General features: G+C 51.1%; 6 protein-coding genes across 6 annotated transcripts; 4 read left to right on the top strand and 2 right to left on the bottom strand.

The window, feature by feature from the left end:
- Positions 1 to 87: 87 nt before the first annotated feature.
- On the top strand, positions 88 to 3,074 carry PSV08DRAFT_403293 (ATP dependent DNA ligase domain-containing protein; the record flags this gene model as incomplete). The annotated part of the gene is made up of 1 exon (XM_014227848.1): positions 88 to 3,074. The coding sequence occupies exon 1, from the start codon at positions 96 to 98 to the stop codon at positions 3,072 to 3,074; it is 2,979 nt and encodes a 992-aa protein (XP_014083323.1). The 5' UTR covers positions 88 to 95.
- Positions 3,061 to 3,862, bottom strand: PSV08DRAFT_313282 (uncharacterized protein). Its single transcript, XM_014227849.1, has one exon. The coding sequence runs from the start codon at positions 3,813 to 3,815 to the stop codon at positions 3,147 to 3,149; it is 669 nt and encodes a 222-aa protein (XP_014083324.1). The 5' UTR covers positions 3,816 to 3,862; the 3' UTR covers positions 3,061 to 3,146.
- Positions 3,863 to 5,491: 1,629 nt separating this feature from the next.
- Positions 5,492 to 6,260, top strand: PSV08DRAFT_313268 (uncharacterized protein). The gene has a single exon (XM_014227851.2). The coding sequence runs from the start codon at positions 5,568 to 5,570 to the stop codon at positions 6,174 to 6,176; it is 609 nt and encodes a 202-aa protein (XP_014083326.2). The 5' UTR covers positions 5,492 to 5,567; the 3' UTR covers positions 6,177 to 6,260.
- Positions 6,261 to 7,164: 904 nt separating this feature from the next.
- PSV08DRAFT_205864 (Snf7-domain-containing protein) lies at positions 7,165 to 8,586 on the bottom strand. The gene is made up of 6 exons (XM_014227852.1): positions 8,536 to 8,586; positions 8,272 to 8,486; positions 8,156 to 8,216; positions 8,054 to 8,102; positions 7,799 to 8,007; positions 7,165 to 7,751 (listed from the first exon to the last, which is right to left on the bottom strand). The coding sequence occupies exons 1-6, from the start codon at positions 8,539 to 8,541 to the stop codon at positions 7,620 to 7,622; spliced, it is 672 nt and encodes a 223-aa protein (XP_014083327.1). The 5' UTR covers positions 8,542 to 8,586; the 3' UTR covers positions 7,165 to 7,619.
- A 591-nt stretch (positions 8,587 to 9,177) lies between these two features.
- PSV08DRAFT_372501 (uncharacterized protein) lies at positions 9,178 to 14,750 on the top strand (the record flags this gene model as incomplete). The annotated part of the gene is made up of 3 exons (XM_014227853.1): positions 9,178 to 11,536; positions 11,585 to 11,939; positions 12,320 to 14,750. 3 exons carry the CDS (start codon positions 9,178 to 9,180, stop codon positions 14,748 to 14,750), a joined length of 5,145 nt encoding a protein of 1,714 aa, XP_014083328.1.
- Positions 14,751 to 15,585: 835 nt separating this feature from the next.
- Positions 15,586 to 17,577, top strand: PSV08DRAFT_410926 (rhomboid family-domain-containing protein; the record flags this gene model as incomplete). Its single annotated transcript, XM_014227854.2, has 3 exons — positions 15,586 to 16,114; positions 16,168 to 17,150; positions 17,241 to 17,577. The coding sequence occupies 3 exons, from the start codon at positions 15,586 to 15,588 to the stop codon at positions 17,334 to 17,336; spliced, it is 1,608 nt and encodes a 535-aa protein (XP_014083329.1). The 3' UTR covers positions 17,337 to 17,577.
- Between the last annotated feature and the right edge of the window lie 165 nt (positions 17,578 to 17,742).

Here is a 17,742-nt window from a genome sequence, read left to right as displayed (position 1 = left end):
CGCGACGCTAAACACGGCCTTCCAGGCATCCACGACGCGGTGTTCAAATACCAACGACGGCCCACGGCGTGGTGCTCCTCATCAATGCACTCGAAATGGCAGAAGATACACCAATGCCGGATGCCGACGCCGTACGTGAGAACACCCTCATGTATGGCCATGATGGCGACCTTGATGAGAAATACCCAATGCGGCCGTTGAATTTACACAGGACACTGCCGTTTCACACATTGTTCACCGATCTTTTCAATCCGCTCATGGACACGCAAAAAAAGAAGCAACCCATCGGCCCCCGGCGCAAGGTGGGGCCACACGGCCGCGGCAACCTAACGCCTCATGAAGCCAAGCGGAATATCGTCGAGCGCTTTATTGCGAATTGGCGGAAGCAGGTGGGGAATGACTTCTATCCTGCAATGCGCCTCATTATTCCCGAGAAAGACCGAGACCGGGCCATGTACGGCCTAAAAGAGAAGGCAATAGCAAAGGTCTTGATCAAGCTCACTAGAATTGGCAAGGATTCAGATGATGCAAAGCACATGCTCAACTGGAAATTGCCTAGTCAGATGCAAAAAGCATCGGCTTGGACTGCTGGTGACTTTGCCGGACGGTGTTATGAGATTCTGTCGTCACGGCAACTCAAGACAGAGTACAGCGACATGAGTATTGCAGAAGTCAACAATGCTCTCGACAAACTATCACAGGTCGGTACCGAAGAAGAGCAAGTCAAAATTTTCCAGAGGTTTTACCGGAGGATGAATGCAGAGGAAATGACATGGCTGATTCGGATGATTCTTCGTCAAATGAAGATTGGCGCGACGGAGAAGACCTTGCTTGATATCTGGCATCCAGATGCAGAAACGCTATTCAACGTGTCATCAAATCTTCGGCGTGTTTGCTGGGAGCTTTTTGACCACAAAATACGTCTTGAGGGCGAGAATACAGGCCTTAGTCTCATGCAATGCTTCCAACCGCAACTAGCTCAATTTCAGGACAAAGTAGGCTCGTTCCAGAAGATGGTGACAAGGTTCAAGGGAGACTCAGATGACGATACATTCTGGATCGAGGAAAAACTCGATGGCGAACGCATGCAATTACACATGGTAGAGGACCCAGACGCACCAGGTGGAAAATCGTTTGGCTTCTGGTCGCGAAAGGCGAAAGACTACACTTATCTCTATGGAAAACATTTTCACGGCGACGAAGCCGGAGCACTCACGCGGTTCGTAACAGACGCATTTGGGAAGAACGTGAGGAACATTATCCTCGACGGCGAAATGGTTACTTGGGACATGGAAACTGATCACATTGTCGGTTTTGGTACTCTCAAGACGGCAGCAATATCCGAGAAGGAGAACAAAACAAACCAAGAGACTGGCCAGCGACCGCTGTTTCGAGTGTTTGATTGTATGTACCTGAACGATACGTTGCTCACCCAGTATACGCTTCGTGATCGCCGTCGTGCTCTAGAAAGCGCTGTCAAAGGTGTACATCGCAGATTAGAAGTTCATCCATACATTGAGGCGCGTTCGCATACTGAGATCGAGCCAGCGCTGCGAAAGGTGGTTGCTGAAGCATCCGAGGGCTTGGTGTTAAAGAACCCTCGCTCGATGTACTGCTTGAATCAACGAAACAACGATTGGATGAAGGTGAAGCCGGAGTACATGTCCGAATTTGGAGAGTCTCTTGACTGCATTGTTGTTGGAGGGTACTTTGGCTCTGGTCGTCGCGGCGGTGCCCACTCGTCTTTCCTTTGTGCACTACTTACGAACAAGAGCGCAAAGCCAGGAGACCTCAAACACGAACATTGTTGGTCATTCTTCAAGGTTGGCGGTGGATTCAGCTCGGACGACTACGCTGCTTTACGAGGACGAACGCAAGGGAAATGGCATGATTGGGATCCTCGGCGTCCACCACCATTCATCGAACTAGGTGGCCACGAGCAGAATCGGCAACACGAGAGACCGGACCAATGGATTAGACCAAGTGACTCTGTCGTGTTGGAGTGCAAAGCCTCCAGCGTCGAGAGCAGTGATAAGTTCCGCTTTGCATTGACACTCCGCTTTCCACGCTTTAAGCAGCTCAGGACAGACAAACGATGGGACCAGGCGCTTTCCGTGCAGGAATTCCTCGAAGTCAAAACCAAAATAGAGACTGAGAAATCTGAGAAGGAAAAGGAATTCAAGATCGAACAGTCACGACGGAAGAAGGCGCGTACATCGAAGAAGCCGCTGGCGGTGATGGGTAACGATACGGTGACGACACCTTATGCAGGCCCAGAGTCTAAAATCTTCGATGGACTCAGCTTTTATGTCATGACTGAGCAGACGTATCCAGTAAAGAAATCCAAAGCTGACCTGGAGGCGCTCATCAAAGCCAACGGTGGCAAGCTTGTACAACGCGACTCTACAAACAAGAATCTTATCATCATTGCTGATAAACGGCTGATCAAAGTTGCGTCGCTGGAGAAGCGAGCTACAAATAACATCGTCAAGCCGGTCTGGATCCAAGACTGTATTACGCAAAATGAAGCAGACACTGGCGCATTGCCCTACCTACTTCCCTTTGAACCAAACAGGCACATGTTCTACCTCCACGATGATGATCAATTCGAATTTGAGAGCAATGTAGACGGGAATGGCGATTCTTACGCACGCGACATTACGGACGTGGAAGAAATGAGGAAATTGCTGGATGGGATGGCGAAACCCGAAAGTCCAGCTACGTTCCAGCAACATGACTTTTTGAAACAGCTGGAAGACCATGACAAGCCTTTGGAGCAGCTGAAGACTCATATATTTCACTCTGTCAAAGCCGTATTCTCATATGGTGGAGATAACAAAGAATGGTCTCTGAGGGCGCAGCTGGCGAAGAACTATCTCCGTTTTGGAGACGGGCTGATTGCTGATGATGAGGACGAAGGAGTCACGCACATCATTGTGCCAGACGAAAGATCTTTGTCAAAGAGAGGGAATCCGAGAATCTCTGGACTTGCTCGAATAGTTGGTATAGGATGGGTGGAAAAGTGCTGGAAAGAAGGCACAAGGTTGGATGAAGAGAGATTTCAATGGGGTTAGAGCGTTAGAACTCCATCCCCTTCCACATTTCTCGACGATAATGATCATGATGCCATGAACGGCTCTGCCTTCCTAAAATGTGCTTCCCTTCAACAATCTCCTCCGCCAGTCCCTCTCCCTCATCCCACTCTCTCCAGTATCCACCCGCGTTATCCTAAGCTCCCCACTCGGTACTATCAATGCACCTCCGCTCTGCTTCAAACGCTTCCGCAAGCAGTTCTCCTCTAGGTATTCCGCCTCAGTACCGAGCTCCTGCCTGATCGCAGCCGAGTAATCCATAATGCTGCGCAGTAGCCCCGGTCTCCGCCCACTCTTGTACATTCTCGAGCTCAGCCGTGTATCGAGCCACATGCCTATCATGATGCACGTCCAGATGAAGTTGAATATGGAAACCATAAAGAGAAAGATGTATGAGAAGCCCCACTGGTATGTCTCGCTCGGTTGACAGGAGCCGTGCTCAAGCAAGTATGACGTGTTGTATGTGTCTGTGGGAAGACTCTCAAAAGCAACTAGCGCTTGTCCAAACCATTTTGGGGGTATTATCTTATCGGGGTAGATCCGTAAGGTTGTAATTCTGAGGCTTGGGGAAGGGAGCTCTTTAGGTGTCGTCATCTCTCCTATTATCCATTTTGAAGGCTCATCAATGCTTAGCTCGGAGTAAGTTAAACCGTTTACAGTTGTTCCGGGGGTTCTTCCTGTATAAGGATCGAACTGGTCTATGTCTGAGTAGAGGTTAGCCATCTATTGACGAGTGTCTACGTCCGACATACAAAGTCTGATCGCGTTTCTGAATTCCGTATCGGTTTCTGTGATTATCAATGTTCTGTCGTAGCCCAGTCGATATGCATCGTGAATGATATCCGTCACTCGTGTTATTTTACTCCACTCGATGAGGTTGTGCTCGCGGTCCTCCACAAACAGCTCGTATGTAGTGATGTAACCAGTCATGGCAGCCATCAAAGTCGGAAACGATAGCACGTACAAATTGGATAGCAACATGGACAGTATTGCAAGCCACCTGAAGAACTGACGCCGTGTTCTTTTGCCAAACGCCAGAAACTCTTTCGCCAACACACCAAGTGTACCCATAGTCGTCGTTTCGAAGGCAACAGCCGCATAGAATTTATAAGATGTGAAATGCATCTCCATGTGATACACCAGCCACTCGTTAAAGACGCGATAGTTGACCCAACCTAGTAGCAGCTGTCCCCCTCTTCCGACAATGACGTCCCAAGCAACATCGATGACTTTTACCTGGGTGAAGGTGAAGGCTCCAAAACTGAGGTTTGGTGTGAAAAAGTACGAGGAATCCATGATGCGCCATGTCGCACCAGGCTTTTCTTTCCAAAGACCATTGGGATAGCAGTCCCGGCCCATGATGTAGCTCTGTGATGCCATTTCCGCGGCGGCAGCGAGGACGACAATGATGGCGAGCGCAACAAGGGCCGCAAGAGCAACCAAAGTTACTTTCCAAGGAGAAGACGACCAAATTTCTCTCAACCCGGCTTTACGAGTCTCCGTCTTGGGCTGCAGTATATCGGATCCGGTGCCATTGTCGAGGCGCTGCATTTCCATGGTTTCCGCGCGTCTACTCTGCTCTTCAGCCGCATTCTGGGAGGTGATAGAGATGTACGCTGATGGCCTCATATTGGAACAAGCAATAACATGTGACACACATCAAGAGTAAGAGACATGTGCACGTGTGTGTCCGGAACCATAGTTTCAGAGACGGTACGACAATTCGACGTGCGCTGGGTTTAGGCGTCCAAGATCGTGGTACCTATGAACCTGGAGGCTACACGGCCAAGCGAGGCGCAGCAGTGTGAGCATTGCAGATTGGGGGCTGGAAGATGGCCGTGACGACCAAAAATACGTTGGGGCACTGGAGCTGGTACTTTTTGATTTATCATGCTTAAGGTGGGCTATGAAATGGGAATAGCATCTGTATATTCTACTATTCAGTGGGGGTACAGGGGTAGTTCTATAATACGAAGTACGTACTAATAGTAGTATGCCGCTACGCGCGCATCATAAATATGGGGGAAATCAGACAGCGCTGGGATTCACAACGGGATGTTCGTCCTCCAGGCCTCGCAGCTCGCAACCTACTCGACCGCAAAAACAACCCATCTTATCTTGCAGCAATGAGGCAGTTCGGGGGTACGAGCCAGGTCGGGCAGGTTAGTTCATGCTAGCGCCACACACCCCGCACATCCCGCTTCCAACCAGGGTACAGCAACGGAGTAAGCTACAATGGGCAATGTTTATATTGTCTTTGATGGATTTGATTCGTTGCATGTGTAATGAATTCCGTCGGACCAGAATGCACAAGGTTCGCGATCCAGCATGTGAGCGAAAATCGAGCGGGGATTTACGTAGCAATAATGTCTCCTGAGCTGCTGGACCCTTTGACCCTTACTCCAGCAGGGTGGAGAGAGGAGAACAACTGAATCACCCTGCTCACCACCAGCAGTAAATGTGTATCCCTCCAGCATGCCTGTTTCTGAAATGACAGCCCTCTGGAACCTGCGAATAGCCCTGCTCACAGGACTGGCCATCACTCTCCTGGGCGCATTCTACATCTACCAATCGCCATCGCCTCTGGATTTCACCCAACCGCACCGCACATTACGCAACGGCCTACCTGGACTCGAATTATCGCTCAGCCAGAAATCTCGGAACCCGCCTACTCTCCTTGTGACAGTGGAGAATAACCACTCGGACACAACGTACACGGTACTTAAATGGAACACGCCTCTGGATCCGTACGCACTCGACGCGGGCGTCTTCAACATTGTAGACGGAACAAGCCACCGCGAGATAGAACAGGCTATAGTACACATTACCCGCAAGATGCCACCGCCTCCAAACCAGTTGTTGACGTTGGCGCCCGGCATGCGAGAAGAGGTTGAGATAGTGTTTGATAGGCCGTGGATGCCACAGCGTAGGCCAGCGATATACAGGGTCAGTGCTAATGGTGCATTCAAGGGAGCATGGACAAAGCATCGAGACGAGTTGACGAAAGAAGAGTTGTACGCTTTCGCGGCGAGTCCGTTTAGTGAACGGAGGTTCGCAACGAATGAAGTTATTGTGGAAATTTAATGGTAATGCACATGTAATGAGATACGAGGGAGTAAACGCATATACGACATCAAAATGAATAATGAAGCATCATCAGTGTAGCTTTGCCCATTCTTCACAGTTCGTCCCTGTGCCATATATCTCTCCTCAACCTTCCACATCTCCACCCATTTCAATCTTCACTCCGCGCGCTTCCCGCCTTCATCTCTCTACAGACCTCCATGTGCCCTGATATCCAACCAACATACTCTCTATCACAACATCCTATATGATGTGAATGCCTGCCAGACATACTAAACCACCGCCCTTCACATCAGCAAACAGCGAACCTTCAAGCTTTTAGCGCAAAACGTACCTTTCTCGACTTCTCTAACCGCTCCCACAGTGAACTGCGCGAGGCCTTCGTCACCACACTTTTCATCGACTCTCTCGATATTGTACGTTTCATTTTTCTTTTTCAAAAAATTTCCCGGAGATACTATTTTCTTTTCAAAAGAGCCAAAAAAGACTTGTGGGGTGGAACACAAAGTAGAGTAGCAGCACACACACACACCGGCAGTTGGAAATGCTTCCGATGTTTTTTTTGGAGGAAAGAAAGCTTTGGTGAAGGATATTTAATTCTGGAAATTGACACGGCAGACGAACTTGGATATCCGCAAGTATATTCAGATTCGAGATTTGATCAGCGGAATAAAGTTAATTAGATGTGGAAGCTTACACGGGTGAGAACTGTGATTAAGGTTTTTTTTTGCTGACAGGAAAATCGGGGAAAGGGGGAGAAATTATCTTATTGCTGGTCTTATTGTTGGGGTAGGTCTTTGGAGGTAAACCGTCTTTACGAGGATGGACATGTGTGTTTTTGTTGAATGTGCAATCTGTAGATACAAATGGCTTTTGCTGTGAGAGTAAGAATAGGTTCTAAGTATACAAAAGGGTGTATCAAAGACGATAGAGGTAATAAGAGAGCTGCAATTAGTATGGATTTGATTATTCAGGGAAGGTGTACCTGCGACATGGGTAGTAGCAGCGGCGTTACTGTAGAGGTTGGAGTTGTAACAGTGTGGCTACAGGCTCATCCTTCTTTTCGCAGTGCGTAGCACTTTGGACTACATATCATGTTTACTACTTATCCAGACTAGTTGGTAGACTTGGGGGTAATAGGCAAGTGCTAGCCTCAATGTCCGCCTCGCACTTGGAGCTAGTCCGGAGACTGGCTTTTGTTTTTATGTGTAGTAGGCGGAACATTAAACTCTGCTACACGGATAGATTAAGAGAAAGTATGGATCAAACACCTTCACATGAAAACATCATTTCAAGTGCTGGTATGGTGATCCCGTTACGGTAACCGGAGCTAATCAAAAGCCAACAACCGTTACATAGCGCCATTGCCGCAACTCCTGGTCATGTGACATACTGGCCCAATCATGTGCATTTATTGCTTGTCGTGTACCTGTCTTTCGTTGTTCACCTCCTCAGACTGTCCAACCGAGCCTGGAGATCATCGTCGTCGGGGTCAGCGCCTCCACCTCCCACGGCCTGTGCCACCCTAGTTTCAGGCACTGTGTTCTTTTGCAGGCCACTGGGTGTTTCGCCAAGCTGTCACTTGTTAGCAAATGCGCTTTTAAACATGACATTCGACTTACAGCCTGCCCTAGATCAATGCCTATCTCGTCCAAAACTTGGTTAACTACGTCCTCGCTCTCCTCTTCGTCTTCCATGCCCGTGGCATCGTCGATGGCGTCATCCATCATTTCCTGTCGTTGATCCATGATGTCATTCTCTTTTTCGAATTCCATGGCGATACGCTGAAGCGCAGGGAGGTTCATCTGCCTGTTCATGCTTCCAAGCAGGGCTGCGAATGTTAGAATTGCGGTGGCCACATTGGAACATAGACTTACTCGTGGCGCCCTTCATAGACTGCATCATCTGCTCATTGCTGCGAACCGTCTGCCTGCGGTCAGCCACATAGCCCCAATCTAGTTCATCATGCGCATATTTACCTGAATCCTCAAAGAGATCGCCTGCAGTTGTGTGCGCATCTGGTAGAACTTTTGAATGTAACTAGGGCGAGTGTCAGTCCCAAGCCAGCACTGCGACAGGCAGCAGGCCAGCATACCGTCGTGTCCGCACCAGGTCCTTTGCCTGTATCCGCAATGGGCCCATCTGGCCATTTTTGGCGCTCTTCTTAATGTCTGCAACCAGCTTCTTTTCCTGGTTCTCGAGCTTCACGCGCTCACGGTCTAGCTCTCGTTGCGTCTTCTCGAGTGCACGCTGGTGTTTGCGCAGCCGCTCCGCCGGCGTCATGCGCTTTCCGAAGGCCCATTCTACGATCTGAGAGATATGTCAGCTGAGGCTGTAGTGAAAACCAGGCAATACTCACATTCATGGCGGCGACGGGTGCGAAGTGGAGAAGGGCCGTGGGACGGCGTAGACTTGGGGTGGGAGATTAGCGGGTAGGGCCTAACCGCTACCTGTCGCTGTCAAGGATATGATGTAGGCAGGTAGATTGGCAAAGATGGCGGTGAAGTAGCCCACCTGCAACCATCCGGGCTCCCAGGAATTTGTCACACGTGGGTTATCTTGTTGGATTGTGGTAGGTATTTGGTGTTCTGCCTGCCTGGTCGAGGAGCCGTTGGATCGTCAAGCAGGTCGGCACGTAGGTATGTAGGGTCCTGCGATGCCGAGCCTTTGTCAAGTTATCACACTTGCATTGTCGGGCTTTCACTAGTCAACGTATTTCTATAATGAAGGCTCGCCGTCTCCTCCTCTAGGCCACTCCCTTGCCATTCGCTCATATGCAAGACGCTGTATCGCAATGTCAGCCGGGCGGTCGCGTAGGAAGTGGGTGACAGCCAATCCCTGCGTACAATCTTGGTGGCGTGTGCACCACCAACTCTGACGTTCCCTCGCTGCATATTCTTTTCCTTCGTCCGCCGCCTCCCTCGTCCACGACACCATCTTCCCATATCCAACACGACATGCGCCCCTCCTTGTAGCCTAAACACAACACCTAACCTCCCCGATGAATCCCAACCGACGCAACAACCGCCGCCCCTCCACGCCGGGAGAGTCCTCCAGCAGCCGCCAAGGCTCTTCCGACGGCTTTGTCCCGCGCCGAAATGCAGGACCTGGATACATGACCGTCGGTGGCGGTAGCACAACCAGCGATGCCGCTGCCCGCCTGGTGTCTATGCTGGACGAAGACTCTGGCTATGGCGGCAGTGTACAGGATGGCGAAGGCTCTGGCATGAATTGGCGCTCCAACATTGGCGAAGACCGCCCCTCGCCTGTACCCATACTGTCCGCGGGCTCATCAAATGCTGAGCACGAGAAGCAGCGCAGCCATGTCCTTCAACTACGATACAACCAGAACAAAAATGCCCTCGGCCGCGCTATCCACGGCACAATCGAGGCCTTGAAAAGTTTCCAAGAAATGAATTTGAAATGGCCCGCACACTACCCTTCTATTCAAGCAGCAGAGAAGCAAAAATCACATCTTCGCAGCGACTCGCGGCCCGGACTACACCACACCCAGTCCGCAATGGGCGACTTCGATCCCGCTTCCCGCTCGCCCGAACGACCCCGCGGACCACGACGAGCCGGTACCACGATCGGAGACGACGCCGAGTCCAGTTCAGCCGTCGAACACAAGCGAAAGGACGAGCCTCGACTAGTGACACCTCAACTCGCCCATGATTTCTCGGTGCTGAAGTTAGAATTGCGCATGGGCAGTCGGACACAGACAGATTTGGTCCATTCGCTCGAAAAGAACTCCGTCGCCTCTCTCCTAGACGGTCAGATCCAGCAAAGTATACGCCACCTGTTTGCCCTCAAGGAGCGCATTGAAGACACCTCAAGCAAGGTCCTGGTGACCGGAGATCTGAATGCTGGAAAGTCTACATTCTGTAACGCCCTGCTCCGTCGCAAGGTTCTTCCCGAAGACCAACAGCCTTGCACAAGCATATTCTGTGAGGTCCTTGACTTTAGAGAGAATGGTGGGGTTGAGGAAGTTCATGCCATCCCTATTGGATCGACTTACAACCGCAACGACGAGAGCACATACATTGTCTTTGACTTGAAGGACCTTGAAAAGATTGTAATCGACAACGATCATTTCTCACAATGCAAGATTTACGTCAAAGATATCCGCGATGTGGACGAATCTCTGCTAAATAATGGCGTGGTTGACATTGCCCTTATTGATGCACCGGGACTCAATGCCGATTCCATTAAGACCACGGCTGTTTTCGCCCGCCAAGAAGAGATTGATGTTGTCGTCTTTGTCGTTTCAGCCGCCAACCACTTTACGGAATCTGCGAAAAATTTCATCTTCACAGCAGCCCGCGAGAAAGCTTACATGTTTATGGTGGTGAACGGCTTCGATACGATCAGGGATCAGAGGCGCTGCCAGGAAATGATTTTGAAGCAGGTCAACAGCCTCAGCCCAGCAACCTTCAAGGAATCCAGCGAACTGGTGCACTTTGTTTCGAGTAATGCAATTCCCATGGGTGCAGGCGGAAGTCCTCCAGATGACGACGATGACGACCCATCGGGCAAGGGTAAGGGCAAGGAAGCAGAAAAGCAACGGGATTTTGCCGATCTCGAGGCCTCACTACGACGTTTTGTCCTGGAGAAGAGGGCTAGGTCAAAGCTAGCGCCGGCAAAGACTTATCTACTCAACGTATTAGGGGACATGCACAACTTGGCAACTATCAATCGCGATGTTTCCCAGAACGAACTAGACCGTATCAAGAAGGAGATTGAGGCGCTCGAGCCAGAGTTTGAAGAATCCAAGAAATCTCGAACAGAAGCTGGAGAAGCAGTAGACCGTATGGTGGAGGACACGACCTCGGAAGTCTACGGCTACACTCGCGACACTCTCAACGATTGCATTGCTAAGGTGGCCGAGCTGGACTTGGGCATCGAATACCCAGGACTCTTTTCAGCCTACCAATATGCCGAAGACATTCGCGATTCCATGTTGCACGAGGTCACCGAAAGCGTTCGCCTATGTGAAGAGTATGCGCGGAACCAGGCTGTGCAGGGATACAATGGCATCAAGAACCTAGGTGTCTTGCATCTCGGCAACAACCTGTATGCAGATGTCATGTTCCGCCCAGAGCGAATGTTTAGGAAGTCTGTGCACGCTCTGGCTAGACAAGTCGACATTGACATTGACTTGTGGGACTTTTTTGACGTCGCAAGTCTCTGGGAGCGACAAGAGAAGGCCGCAGGTGCTGGTATGGCTATGACAGTTGCAGGTCTAGTAGGAGGCAGACTAGTTGGTGGTGTTGGCTGGGTGGATGGCGCTCTCGGTGCTGCCAAGATCATGGGCACGGCCAATATGAGGAGACTACTGATCCCAGGTCTCGTCGCTGGTGGTGAGTCATGCCGCACATGCATGTTCTGATCTATACTAACATTTGCAGTTGCTCTCGGAATATCCTATGTTCTTGCATCAGTCCCCAAGTCGCTTCCTCATCGACTCAGCGCTAAGCTGTCTCAGCAGCTGACGGCAATCGACTACACCCACTCAAATGCTCTTCGCATAAGCTCCGAGGTCCGACGTGCACTAAAAGGTCCCGCCAACGATGTTCGGATTGGTCTGCAGAGGAACGTTGAAAAGCTTCAGCTTCAAAAGGAGGAGACGACCAAGATCAAGGCTGAGACCGAAGTAGCTCGCAAATACTTTGGCAACCTGGTCCGCAGTAGTAACGATTTGCGCCAGACAGTGCAGCGAGTTGACCTTGAGGCTGCAGCACCTGTTATTGCTGGTCCGATGCAGTAGGTTAATCAATTCATGTCGTTATGTCCCTTGGAAGATTTATGGATCACGCGAGCAAAGCAAGATGCTTTTGAGCATGAAGGCGTTTGAAGGTGTTTAGTGCAGGCTATGATGAAGGCATAGCCGTTTTCCTGTGTACATACAAATAACCAATACCCCTCTTGCCCCGTTGAATGACATTTTTAGAATTGCACTTTGAATGTTTGTATATGTGGTTTGCTGAGAGTGATGCCAAGCGGAGGTGCGGAGCCCCGAACGTCTGTCGTCATGCTAGACTCGAACATGAACGCCTAGCCAACGTCGCCGCCCACCTCAACATCCAACATCTGCCACTTGATGGCGCCTCACACATCGTCAAAACCGCGGCGATGGAAGTAAGAAGAGACCCGCGGTCTTTTCTTTTCTTCATAATTCTCCTGCTGCTCATCAACTCGCCTGAACCGCAGCAGCCCACGTTCAATGCGCGCACGCGATTCCGGGAACTCATTGATCGCGAATATTATCAGCTAGACCTGTTGAATCGAACGCGATACGGCGATTTTGATGCGAAGAATAACAAGTGGTTGAACATCAGTGGGCTGCGAGAAGAAGATGGCTTTGCATGGGAACTGCTGGACCCTGTGAGGCAGAAGGCCAAGGCGCAGTCGGAGCAGATACTCAGAGAACCATGGAAGAAGATGCTGGATGGACCGCTCGAACAGGGAGAGCCTACAATGCCCGTATACAAGAACCTTTCTGGTTACGTGCAAGGCGAATGGACACGCTCGACCCTCAGTCGCATCCGACACCCTGGCGATATGGGCAACGCCTCGTCAAATCCAGACAACCCGTTTGGGAACATAGTTGACTTTGACCGGAACATGACGGGAGCAGGGGGACCGGTACGGCTGCATATCACGGAGCTCGAAGACAAGATGCGGAGAAACGAGAACCAAACCATATCGGAGATTAGCGCAAAAGTAATCATCGGTGACAGGGACAGCTTTGGGGGCAATTGGTGGGAGTTTGTAGTTCATGGCGTCCACTTCCTGAAGAGCGGCACTGCTGTGTTGACTACGACCAGCGATCGATTTGCAGGAATCTTCGCCCTGCCCCATATGCAGATTTCGCCGTATCTGTATGCCACGTCGCAGGAATTTCTCAACTGGACCATACACGAAGCGATTGAGCGGCAAGAGAAACGTACATTTATCTTGTGGAACCCGTGGACATCGGCGGTAGATGGAGCCAACGAAGGCTTGTTCCAGGGTCGTCATTGCGAGTTTGTGTTTTATCTTCAAGCGTTTCCGAGCCCGTATAACATCGACATGGACTGGTTGGAGCATGAGCTACGATATCCCACGGGAGCTCCAATTCCGCGGCAAATATCACACACTTTGTCTATGGTGGGCTTCTCTCCGGACTGTGGGCTGGTGATTGAGTCAAAGGGTCCTCCAGATTTTCCGCCATCTGAAGCGATGCACTTGGTGGGTTCGAAAACGGAGATCTTCAATTCGCGGGCCAGACAGAGCGTCATTGCATTTGCCATTAGTTTGGCGTTCCAGCTCTGGTTTACCATGAAGCAGATGAAGGAGACTGCAACACCATCGATGCGTAGCAGAGTCAGCTTCTATACCATTGCCATGATGGCTGTGGGTGATGGGTTCACTTTCTTAATTCTGATCTTTATGTATCTTTTCCTGGGCACAGCACAGCTGCCACTTTACAGCATAGCATTCATAGCGCTCTTTTCAGTGCTCACGCATCTCCGGTTCCTGATGGATATCTGGTCTGTTCAGGCCGCAGAGAGAGCCCGTCAAGAGCGGCAACAGGCATCAGCAGCTGCGAATTCAACACCGCCAACGGCATCTCGTGCCGCCACACCAGCAGCGCCCCCTGAAGGGGGATTGCCATTACCGGCCACTGCAGCGCGACCGCGACCACCTACGCCCATTATCATTGCACCAGATCAAGACGATCCTGACGAGGATGTTGACACTGGTGCAAACAACAACACAACTACTACCAATGCGAATGCGAATCCCAGAGCCGAGCTAGGCACACTATACAGTCGCTTCTGTCTAATGCTGATAGTGCTCTTCTTTGTCACTATCCAGTTTGCCGCGGCGCGCACGACGTACCGTATCATCTACTTTGACGTTGTTTCATTCGTGTACCTTTCCTTTTGGGTACCACAAATTTATCGAAACACGATGCGGAACTGTCGACGAGCACTGCGGTGGGACTACGTAGTGGGGATTAGTGTTGCTCGGATTGCGCCCGTCAGTTATTTCTATATGAAGGATGATAATGTGCTGTTTGCGCAGACAGACTGGAGAGCCATGGGAGTGTTGGTGGGCTGGGTGTGGATGCAGGTGGTGATGTTGGTCAGCCAGGAGATGCTCGGTCCAAGATTCTTTGTCCGAGACGGATGGGCCCCGCCGGCATACGACTACCATCCGATCCTCCGTGAGGATGAGGAAGGTGCGACGATGCCGCTGAATATGACGACGTCGAGCGAGCCTGCGACGGTGTTGGATGCATCGTCGTCTGGGGCTGGTGCAGAGGGAGAGTCGACCAAGGCATCGGGCGAGTCGAGGTCCAAGGGCAAGAAAGTGTTCGACTGCAGTATCTGCGCTAACGATATTGAAGTGCCAGTGGTACCCGCAGGGGCAGATGAGAACAGTGCGACGGGCACGAGCATGTTGCTGCAACGACGGCAGTACATGGTGACGCCGTGTCGGCACATCTTCCACACTGACTGTCTCGAAGGGTGGATGCGGTACCGGCTCATGTGCCCCAACTGCAGAGAGAGTCTGCCGCCTCTATAGTGTGAGAAATGAAGACATGTTTATTCACATATGCATGTATTGTGTGTAGCGTGTCATTTACAAGAGGGATGCGTAATATAGTCACGTGGTGCCGTTCTTTGTCAAAGTCCGCGTAAACAAGTGGGCTTGCACATCGTCATTAGCGACGTCGTCATGATCGGGTTGATGCACCTGCACTGCCAAAAATACCGGCACATGTACCTTTGCCGCAAGTAAGTGAGAAGCAAGCCATGCTGTTGCAGCAGGGACATGGCCATGGTTCTGTTGACAAGATTGCGGCGGCTGTGTCCGGCATGCACTGAGTTTGGCATGCCTGATGGGGCGTTTGTTATTCTTAGCCCCGGGACGCCACACTTAGCCGCCCCGATGCGATGAGTGACTGGGGCTACCAAGATCCCTGAAGGCCGCCACGCGAACCCTGGCCTTTGCTGCGCATACGCAACCCTCGACCTCTCCTTCACACCACCCTCGTTTACCACTGCACGTCCGCTGCGCCAATTTCTTAGCATACGACAGCTGTGCCACTCTCTCCGAAACCTTACTTCCTGCCTCATCTCCTTGGTCGTCTCTCCTTGGAACCCCCCCAAGACAACTCTGCTCGACATCCGTCTGTCTACACAATCCTTCTCCGCTGCCGCCTCGGCTCCAGCTGCACCACGCCTGTGCCCTTTGACCCCGCAGCTTATTGTCGTACATGCTACACACATAACCAACGTCGCATTCACCGCCTGCGCCTATACAAGAGACTCGACTCCCATCGAGACGCACATCTCGTTGTGCCGCTTGTCCCGTTGTTTCATCGCGGCTTTTAAAACCGCCCCGGCGCCTGATCACCATGGCCGCCAACGACTACTACAACAATAACAACAACCACAACCCCAACCTCTATGGCCAGCCACCAGACAGAAACGATGCGCCTCTGCCTGCACTGCCTGGAAACCACACACAAACCCCAGTCTCGCCCGTCAGCTCGCCCTTTGACGACCGGCCGCATCCCGTGCATACACACAGCAGCGGAGCCATGAGTGGCATGCCAATTGATACCACGTACTCAAACACCTCATACCAACCGCCCACTCAGTATAGCTCCACCGCACATATCAATGATCCGCACACGCGGCAGCCAGACCCGTTTGCAGACCAAAATGCAATACCCTTGCAGAATCAAAACAGGAGGAATGATGGTAGCCCTGTACGATACGACAACGATCCAGAGTTTTATGGCATGGGAGTAGAACCGAGGAGAAAGAGCAGTAGAAAGAAGAAGAAGAAGAAGGGCTTGTTCAATGGAGGAGTCACATGGGTCGTATACATTCTTACGGCGGTGCAGGTTGGCGTATTTATTGGAGAACTGATCAAAAACGGTGCGTATCTACGGTGGCTTCGAGGCTGGTCTATGTACTAACAACAAATTCAGGCATGCTAACCGGCTCTCCCATCCAAACCAAGCCAACCTTCAATATTATGATTGGCCCTTCGCCCTACGTTCTCATCAACATGGGTGCTCGCTTCACGCCCTGTATGCACAACATCAAGCAGGTAATTGAGGCCAACCCTCCAGTTCTCGAATGGCCATGTCCCAACACCACCGTCATCACTCCAAACACACCGCAATGCACCTTGGCCGAGCTCTGTGGCATGGGCGGCGGCGTTCCTGACCAGAGCGGCGTAACCAACTTCAAAGACCGAAGCCACGAGCCCAACCAATGGTGGCGCTTCATCACCCCGATGTTCCTACACGCAGGAGTCATCCACATTGGCTTCAACATGCTACTGCAATGGACCCTCGGTCGCGACATGGAAAAGGAGATCGGCCCCTTGCGCTTCGCTCTCGTCTACTTTTCCGCCGGCATCTTCGGCTTCGTTCTCGGCGGCAACTACGCACCCGACGGCATTACATCGGTCGGCTGCTCCGGTTCTCTCTTCGGTATCCTCGCCCTCACGTTGTTGGACCTCTTGTACAATTGGTCTACACGTCGTAGCCCGGTCAAAGATCTGATCTTCATCCTCCTCGACATGGCCATTGCGTTTGTCATCGGTCTCTTGCCCGGCCTTGACAATTTCTCGCATATCGGCGGATTCCTCATGGGTCTCGTCCTGGGTATCTGTATCATTCACTCGCCCGAGGCGCTCCGGAAACGCACCGGTCAGGGCGAACCGCCCTATGCAACCGTGGATACCCAGCCCCTCGCCCCGAAATCCGAAAACCCAGCGTCAAAGGTTACGGTGTTTGCCAAACAACCGATTGGGTTCTTCAAGGGACGAAAGCCCCTGTGGTGGGTGTGGTGGCTTGTTCGCGCCGGCAGCCTCATGGCGGTGTTTATAGGATTTATACTGCTGCTCAGGAACTTTTATGAGTGGAGGAACACGTGTAGTTGGTGTAAGCACTTGTCTTGTTTGGTAAGTCTTTATTCTCCCCCCCCCTTCCCCCCCCTTTTTTTCTGAAAGGAAAGCGAACAAGGATATCATGACTAACTGTTTTAACAATAGGATGTCACGGTGAATGGTGTCAATTGGTGCGATATGGGCAATTTGAAGCTTAGTTCCAATCAGAGTAGCAAGAGGGGTCTTGGAGGTCTTATTTAGGTAAGGAGGAAGGAAGTAAGGAGGGGACTAGGTTCAAGACGGCCCATTGTCTCTCTCTTTTCTTTTTCTCTCTTGCTGGTTGCCTTTTGGTGCGGAAATGTTGCACTTTTTTCTCTTTATTGTGAGGAAATGAAAAGCAAGCATTGATACCACTCATGCATGGCATGATATTGTTTGTAGTACATGAGTAGGTGGGATTATTTGAATACCCCGGACCGTAATGAGTATGATTTTTTTTTGCATGTCGTTTTTCAGTGTAACGAATGGAAGATGAAGAAAAGAGATCAATGCCATTCTACCGGAGTACACCTGTCGGAGTATCCTTTTCCTTATGTTCATCTCCAGTTGCTCCGTTTTTTTTCTCCTTTTGCACACCCATACCCTACTCCTCACTCACTTCCAAGCT

The sequence above is a fragment of the Bipolaris maydis genome (assembly GCF_028858645.1).
Source record: "Bipolaris maydis strain C4 unplaced genomic scaffold PSV08scaffold_10, whole genome shotgun sequence".
NCBI classification, from domain to species: domain Eukaryota; kingdom Fungi; phylum Ascomycota; class Dothideomycetes; order Pleosporales; family Pleosporaceae; genus Bipolaris; species Bipolaris maydis.
The sequence above is the reverse complement of the archived record's forward strand: the minus strand, read 5'-3'. Positions and strand labels throughout refer to the sequence as shown.